This window comes from Triticum urartu, chromosome 7 (genome assembly GCF_003073215.2).
Source record: "Triticum urartu cultivar G1812 chromosome 7, Tu2.1, whole genome shotgun sequence".
In the NCBI taxonomy this organism is placed as follows: Eukaryota; Viridiplantae; Streptophyta; class Magnoliopsida; order Poales; family Poaceae; genus Triticum; species Triticum urartu.
In genome coordinates, this window is record NC_053028.1 from 709,541,942 (window position 1) to 709,550,915 (window position 8,974).

The 8,974-nt window shown below is 47.3% G+C and overlaps 1 protein-coding gene across 1 annotated transcript; it reads left to right on the forward strand.

The window, feature by feature from the left end:
• Positions 1–2,450: 2,450 nt before the first annotated feature.
• Positions 2,451–3,430, forward strand: LOC125522073 (probable E3 ubiquitin-protein ligase ATL44). Its single transcript, XM_048687143.1, has one exon. The coding sequence runs from the start codon at positions 2,516–2,518 to the stop codon at positions 3,161–3,163; it is 648 nt and encodes a 215-aa protein (XP_048543100.1). The 5' UTR covers positions 2,451–2,515; the 3' UTR covers positions 3,164–3,430.
• The last annotated feature ends 5,544 nt before the right edge of the window (positions 3,431–8,974 follow it).

Sequence of the window (8,974 nt, forward strand, 5' to 3'; positions counted from 1 at the left end):
TTAGCAAAAGCATAAAGATAGAAGAGCTGAAATGTACAACATATGTGTATCTCAGGAACATGGGTGCTTGCATTCAAGTGTTCTTCATGACTTAGTACTGATGCCGCCACAAATCTTTTTACGGGAAACACGAGACTATAATGATTTAAACTTATTTGGACTCCCATAAAATAGATTCACAATAGATAGCTCTTCTCATGGACGAGGTAGTGAAATGCCATTATACTCCACTGCAACAAAAAGAATGTTGGAGGTGTTCAGTAATTATCTAGTACCATAGTAGCATTAGAAAAGTAGGCACATTGTTCAATCCATTTGGGAGCCAAACTATTTAGCTAGATGCAGAAGGAGTCCTCTGGGTCCTCCCTTAAGTAGCACTCAACTTGTCAAAAACTATGGTGTTACAACCTATTTTTGTTAAAGAACTGGTAAAGAAAAATTTAATTGGCTGTGTACCTCACTTCAAGTTTCAAAATTATAATCAAAGGTCCATAGCCAAAGGCAACTCCAAACATGGATCTTCTTTTCTAGACACCAAACCTGGGATACCCATTGAACCGAAGCTTCACATAGAAAATTGTGGATATACACATATATGTACGACAAAGTAGATTGTTCGGTCAATTAATTAAGCTTGCCTTCATTGTGCGAGCTGGGAATTAATTGTGGGATAATTCAAAGTGTTCTGTTAAGATAGAACAAGTAAAAGCAAGAGTAAGGTGTTATATCTCCCTTTTTTCACTTTTCTTCACCATCTAAACTATGTCCATGATATACAACCCATGACAAGATTTGTCGTCACACTAACTCTGGATTGATGGATGCATCATGCATGTATATCTTAATAAGTGATATACCATATAAATTATCTCAACAGGCACACATGATATATGGATCTCCGGTATAGGCAATAGCTAGGTGGTACACACACTTATTTTTTGTCATCCCCCCGTTTGTTGTCTTGCTCATGTGGTGAAATAGTTGAGCTCCACAACTCTTTCATATCTCACTTCCACTTTGTACAAAAGGCCTCCCCCCCCCCCCCCCCCCCCCCCCACCTCCTCCTCCTCCTCCTCCTCCTCCTCCTCCTCGTACAGTAGCGTCAAAAGCACGATTGAAAGTATGTGTCTCTCGTCTTGCATACATGTGTGCACTTGTTTAGTTACTGGAGCCATTCCACTCACTCCTACGACAGTGCCAGCACTAGCTAGATTCTAGTACAAGGTACCTTTCCACCTAATACAATATTCCAAACCAATTTAGGACAGGCTCGGTTTGCAAATTGCAATGGATCAACAGGGATTGAAGGGGAATAGCAGGAATTGTGCCAAGTTCCGTACCAATCCCCCCTCCGTTCCTCCTATCCATACTATGTCGAACAAGCACTTAAAGCATGCATGCAGGCCTGCTGGTGCCTTTCACTGTCATGTTGGCCCGCCCTTTCTATCCACACATTTATTATTCATAAAACAAACACTAGAAATTCCATGCATTACTTACACCTTAGTCAATTGTTTTGCTGATTTTGCTTACATGGCTATTTTCATGTTTCTGATAATTATTTGTCTTTTTTTGGTTGCAAAGTTTCATGAAACAAAATCACATTTGTCATTTCTTCACCATTTTGGCCTATGAATTGTATGTACCTTTGTCAATGCTATTTTCTCCAAATTTTTGTTGATGAACAAAGAATTTCGTGCATATGATCCATCATTTTGGACTACGAATAGACCTGTAAGCCATTTTTGCACAACCCTATAATAAAACAAAATTTTCATCCAGTTTTTTCGCTTATGTTTGAGGTACGATAACCAACGGTGAATAAGAAAAGAAGAATATATATAAGAAAAAGATCACCAAATGATTTTAGTCAGAAGGGCCCTCGAATCGACCTCTTTTCCTGCTTCACTTTACAATAATGAAAGTGCTTCGTACCATAACATTTTTCCTTTGGGAGCAAAGCACAAGCCAAAAGAGCTAAAGCATGTCTCATCCTTTTACACATACTGTGATTTGTCTCTAATTAGACGTTTAGTTGCTATTATTACCACTGATCACTACCACTCAGTACAACAGTGTCACTAGATTCTTCTCCTACCCCGCTTCCTTTCCAAAGCAAAAGGATAATACCGATTCAGTCTCTTGGAAGTGCTTATAAGGATAGTGCGTGTGCGCGCGCGTTCATAAAAATGAGTGTATGCGTGTATATATGAGTGCTTATGTCTATACTGTGTTAAAAAACAAAAGGATACAATAATAATACAAGCGAAGTTGCCACGCGTGCATGCACAAATATCCCATTGCCATGCATGGACCCGTTCTGGCGTCTGCCACTACCACATGGGCCCGTTTCTACCTGTCCTGGGCCCACTACTCCTTCCACTGCCGTGACATCCAACGATTCATCTACGCTATAAAAACTCACAAGCTCACGACGCACGGTCAGAACTCACACACACACATCCGCTCAGTCAAAGCCCTTAGCCACCGGAGTATTCCAGACCACAGCAACACTATGCGGGCTCCGGCGAACCTCCTGCACCGCAGCACGGCCGTCACAGCCGGCCCCAGCGAGCCGTCTCCGTCTCCTTCCTCGCTGCCGCCGCCTCATCCGGAGCAGCAGCAGACGGCGCCGGTCATGGCGATGGACTCGGACATGGTGGTGATACTGGCGTCGCTGCTGTGTGCGCTAGTCTGTGTCCTCGGCCTCGGCCTCGTCTCCCGGTGCGTGTGTGGGCGACGACGCTCTAACTCTACTTCATCCTCCGTGCCTCTTCCCCCGAAAGGCCTCAAGAAGAAGGCCATCGACGCGCTCCCCACCGTCTCCTTCACCGTGGCCGGTGCCTCACCGCAGTCATCGTCATCAGCGGCGGCATGCTCGTCGTCATTGGAGTGCGCGATATGCCTTGCAGAGTTTACGGACGGAGAGAGCGTGCGCGTGCTCCCGCGCTGCGGCCACAACTTCCACATGACCTGCGTCGACGCCTGGCTTCGGACGTGCGCCACCTGCCCCTCCTGCCGCGCCCCCATCGTTGTCACACCGGCTCAGCCGCCGGTGGGGCCAACGGTGGTCGTGGTGGTGGCAACGGCGAACAACAGGTGCAGGAGGTGCGGCGAGCTGGAAGCGCCGGCTGGTGGTGCGGATAGCACGTTCTTGCCTTAGCTTTTATCTTACTCTTTTTCGAGTGTTACTGTTAGGTACTAGTATACTAGTATTAATTGCTTGGCAGTTTGTCAGGGAGCCGGAGGAACTGAATCTTTTGTGAGACATATTGGATGTACGCATCTCATGTGGGCTTCGTGTAATTTCAAATCTGCCTTCTATAAAGTTAAGGCATGCTATTGGTATGCTCTTGGAAAGGAGTCAGACTTGAAATGTTTTCCCTGCAAAAGAGAAAAAGTCCGCTCTTTTTTCAGGGAAAAAAGTCTGTACTGTTGTTGTACCTTGAGTACTCTTCTACCTTTCGTTTTTATCTACCAGCAAAAAAGCCTGTGCATTACACGGGAGAAGAAAATACCGCACAATTCTAACCCAATAACCATGACTAAGACCCCAATAGGTCTTGTCAAGGCGTCTCTTTCGGTATAAGATGACAAATATGCTTTTTTCCATGGAAGATTTTACTGAGCGTACATGCACGATTATCAACTGTTTATTTCGTCTCCAATTTGACTTTGAGGTGTTCATTGCAATTCAGGTCGGTGTCTGTACGAAAGAAAGATAGATCGCGCGCTATTATCAAGGTTGCATCCTAAATAACATTTAAAAAATATTTAACAGGTAAAATAACATCATATTCATATTGTATATATTTTTCTAATCAAATTTCATATGTAATATGTTAAAATTGAAGTTAGGGTATACAAGATATGGGTATTTAGAAAATTATTATTTCTTCTAAATGGACTGAAGGTTAATTATAGAAATGATAGGGGGTTTTCCGCTAAAATACAAAAAAGATTCATTTTCCGTCACTTAATGATGGAATATCAGGTTATTTACCAAAAAAGAGGGGATTTTATGTAAAATAGTAAAAAACGGTTCGTAGGATTGTCCCGAACAAAAAACAAGGTGCTTGCATTAGGATTGGCATGTCTACACAGGTGTAGAGTGGGATAATGTGCATGTATGCGGGAGAAACATGGAAACATTAAAGTTTTTGGCAAATGTGACAGACTAGCTACGTTTGTGATAAGATCATATGAGAAGAAGATATTATAAGATCTCTGCACTTCCGCTGGCTTTCATGATGGGTGGGATGCCCTTTATGTGTACCGTCTAGTCTCGAAGATTCACCTTTTCTGTAGCGAAGAGTTCATCAGCTACCTGGTGATTGAAACGTCCATGGTTTTGAGTTTGGGGACCAGAGCATGTACGCATGTTAGTGTGGTGCAGGTGCAACGGGTCATGGTCAAATTAACAATCTTGTGATCATTCGGATTCTTTGCACCAAATTGTGTCCATGGATTTGGTGTCAGCAGTCTTGTTCGAACCAAAATAATCCCATGTGAGGTACATGCCGCACTAGCGAAAGTTAGAGCATGAATGTTACTCATATTGAGAGTAGCATGCAGGCCGGCCGGCTAAAGCAGACGAATGGACTCAATCCATCTCCAACGGCAATCCGCAAAGGGCATCTCCAACGGCAATCTGTAAATTTCCTCCCGCATTCGTCTGCGAGCAGGAACCAGTCCGCAGAGCCGGATGCAGAAAGACGCCGTCCAACCATAGCCGCAAACATTTCAAACTTTTTTTTAACAAATCGGATGAAATTCATGCGAACTCGGCCGGATTTCATATAAACGTGACGAATTTCATACAAATCCGATGAAAATGGTTACACATTAGACATATTTTACCTAAAAAGGTAAAAATATGTGTATGTATAGTCGCACGGAAGTCCACTCCCACGACACGGATACACTACATTAGTCTACGGCCGGCCGCATCAGATCCCTTTGTCTTTCTCATGTTCGGCAGTCCGCTAACTGGACTGCGGGGAGCCCCGGCCCGGAGGAATATTCTTTCCCCATATTTTCCTATGTCTGGCTACTCCGTTCATTGGAGTGGCAAAGAGGGTGCTTCAGCCGGAGGGAAAGGTGCTTCCGTGAACCCCAAACGGGTGTCCAGCATGGTCTGAGATGAAGACTGGACATGTCACCGGCTGTACAGGCCGGCGATGCACCGACATTGGCCTTCATGGGATACAAGCGGCGGTAGCCACCCGTGTTCTACTTCTCCTCGATGATGGCGGCAGGTGTGGACATGCTGGCCGCGACCTCGTTGACATCCACGTAGCCGGATTCTTTCTCTGCGTGCATGGCGCGGCTACGCGCGCGTCGACGGCGGATGATACGATCGCAGGCACTGGAGGCGGCGATGCATGTGCCATCGTGCTCTCAGTTGTGCCGGGATGGATCAACTTGCCACTCCTCCACGAGCTGGCTTCGAGCGACGAGTTGCTGAACCACGCGCCAGCTTAGGGTGGTAAATGGCTCTGTCGGGCTAGGCGAGGGAGGTGGAGCAGCGAGCTGCCTCGCTCGTATCTGGCGGGCTCGGGGGCCACCCAGCCGGCTTTTACGCCGAAGAACTGCTCTTCAAGCTCGTCGGATGCGATCGAAAGAGTGGAGAAAATGGTGAAGGAGGACATGGGGAGCGATGGAGTGGTGCGATTCTTGCCCGGTGCCTGGCCTCGTTTAAATAGAGGATAGACGGGAGGAGCTTACCCTACGTTACGTTTAATGAGGTCCACTCATGAACGGACAATGTGGCCGGAGTAGGTTTCTCGGCTTCCACGCGAGTTTGTGGAGGCGTTTGAATGAAGCAAGGAGGCGTGTTCAGCTAGGCGTGCAGTGGGCGGCGCGCTCGGCCGATGTGCCGCTTCAATAGCAGAGGCAATGAGAGATTGTGTCCGCGCTGAGCCGCCTTCAATGTGGAGAGGTGCGCTCTAGAACAGCGTGAATGCAAGAAGTTGGGCGACATGCGGGAAGCGTGCACCGGCGGGGAAGGGTTTTGGGTGTGTCAGGGCGGTCAGAAGCGGGCGTGACAATAGTCCAGACTCCGCAACCCCACCCCTCCCCCATTTGTCTCCAATTTGCAAGAGAAAAACGCGTCTGAATCGCGCCACGGACCAATATAGGACCGTGTTGAATGGTTTTCACAGTCCGAATAACGCAGTCCGGACATATGCGGGAGATTTAAAGGTCGCTGTTGGAGATACCCTTAGTTGACTAACTAATCAAGCATGCATGGAGAGACAACCTTACCGATACAAGGGGATCAATCGTCATATATAAAACAACCAGTTAGAAGGAGATCAATCATCATATATAAAACAGCCAGTTGCCGCGTGGTAGATTTTTTTAAAAAGAAGGATGACCTCTGGCGTCTAATTCCGGGCGACACATGAAACCATTTATTAATTATTTACAAAGGACTTATAAAGTAATACATCAGTAAGTCTAAAGCCACCATCTTGTCAACATCTGTCACGACTCCTATCCATTTAATGAAGAGGCGCCGATTGTCCGAGGCAAATACAAAAGAGACCTTGCACCAAAGCCCCATTGCCGGGTCTGGGGCACACACCGGTCCGGTGCACTCTCAGAGGCCGCCGCTGCCGTCTTCCACCGATTCATCTTCAGAGCGGGTACTGATGCATTGAGTTTGCCAGGCTTGCCGTCGACGCGACCACGGCACCAGACAACACTACCTCCCTACACGCATCTATCATCACACATCCATTGTCGAGACCCTGCTACACCACGCTGCCAAGACCCTACTACGCCACGCCGCCGAGACTCCACAACGTCGATGCGTGAAATGAAACGCCGCTCCATTGCTAAAACCATCCACTGGTCCCTCGAGCCAATGCACACCTCCAAAAATGACGCCCTTAAGGAGGGAATTACACACAAGACGGCCACCATCATCCGATCAACTGATCATGGGTTTCCCCCGGAGGTAGGGGGAGGAGGTGGGAACTTCGCCTCGACGATGCCTCCATGAAGGAAACGACGCCAAGGGCGTCACCATCACCGGCTCCAGCCACCGACCGAAGACAAGGTTTTCACCCGGATCTTGTCCCACGAGCATCCATCCGACATCTTGTGCATCGGCCAAACCACCTTCAAAGCCCTAGATTTGGCCTCCCAGACCCGGCGACCACCCGTAGAAGCACTGCCACAATGGGAGCCCTGGCACACCGCCCACTTCCTACATGTGCCACCACTGGAGTCCGAAGGGAGGGCTGCCACCCACCTTGCCAAACCGCGATAGCTGCCGGGAAGGATCACGCGCGTGCTCGTCACCGTCACTGATCCGATCTAATCTGGAGCCAAAGCCACCAGATCGCCCGTGAAGTTCCTCCTTGGCCAGGGATATCACCACGCCATGCCGCCGCGGGTCGCCTGAGCTTCATCCGCCGCCACCTTTTAGGGCTGTCGCCCCAGGATCCAGGCTAGACGACGACACTGCCACCGGCCATGTCCCGCCGCCGCTGAACCGCCGAGCCGCCAACCACCACAGCCATGCCACCGAGATTGCGCTAAGGATCCCACGACATAGCCGCTCGACCCGGCAAGGTGCCGTCATGCCCTGGATCAGCATAACGCCATAGCTGAAGCCATCGTCCCACGACATCTAGCAAGGAAAAGAGAGATCCCCATGTCCGTCTACGCTGACCGTACTTTGCTCGGCAGAGCGTACCTGTGGCGGCGAGGGAAGGAGGCTGGAGGAAGAGGCCTAGCCCCGGCGGCTAGGGTTCGCCCCCTTGGTCGCTCGCGGGAGCGACGTGAGGGGGTACGTCACAGCTGCGTCCAACTTAATTATTATTGTTCCGATTGCTCTAACCGTATCTTAAAATGGGGAGAATTTCACTTCCCCAGCCTCTGCGCCAACTAACGATGCTTACAACGATTACAGATGAGTACCAGAACTTTTATCCATGAGGATTTGAACTCAGGTGCTGGGTTTGTATATCCACTCTTCCAACCAGTTGAGCTAGCCATCCCAACCAATTGAGCTAGCCACACCGTAGATAGGTAGAGAGATAGAAACTTTCTATATCCTGCACTATATATACATTTTTAAGAGGATCGACTGATCAATTAAGAGTAGCTACTAGTATCATTAATGTCCAATTGAATCAAAAAGGTCTTTATTGTAATTTACACATGTTCCTCTCCCTCCATCTTCTTAGCTCTTTCTCGTCGCATATGAATATGGTTACGAGCCGAAAAAAAGTTTGAATTAAAAGCGGTAACTTTAGGCACATATTTGTGGCTTAATCAAGCTACTATCCCTACCAAAATTTAACAATGAGGATTAAAAAATTCTCTGGATAGTTAGCTATGTAATCTTTGGCAGTGAGTCCATCCCACTAACTCTGGATATATCATGTATATCATAGTGATAAATATTTAGATTACCTCAACAAGCATAATAAAATCTCCGGTAGGCTATACCTAGGTGGGTACATGCACTTTGTATCGTTTTCCCCATGCGTTGTCTTGCTCTTGGAGGTGAAACGAGCTCAGTGGCTCTTTTGAATTTAGATGAAAGCACATTTAGAAAATGAGATTTATGGCATTTCTCTAATTAGTTTCTACTAGCGCGGTCACTTAGCCTTAACACAGTGTCAACAAGCACAACGAAAAGCGGACGTGTCTCATCGTGCATAAATGCACGCACTTGTTTAGTTACTAGCTTCATGCCACTTACTCCTACAGTGTCACTAGCTAGATTCCACAATGCTTTCCACGTAGAACTAGTATACCAAACAATTTTAAGCGGCCTAATCTGTCACTGCCATGTGCCCCGGCCGTTCTTATCCACATCCCATTTTTAAATGGAAGTACTACAGGTACGATGAATGAGTCCGATGCTGACACGATATGCAATTGGACTATCTGGCTTAATAAACTAAAAAAAGAACATTGTATAAGGCTGATGTTAGGTGTCGTACAAACATTA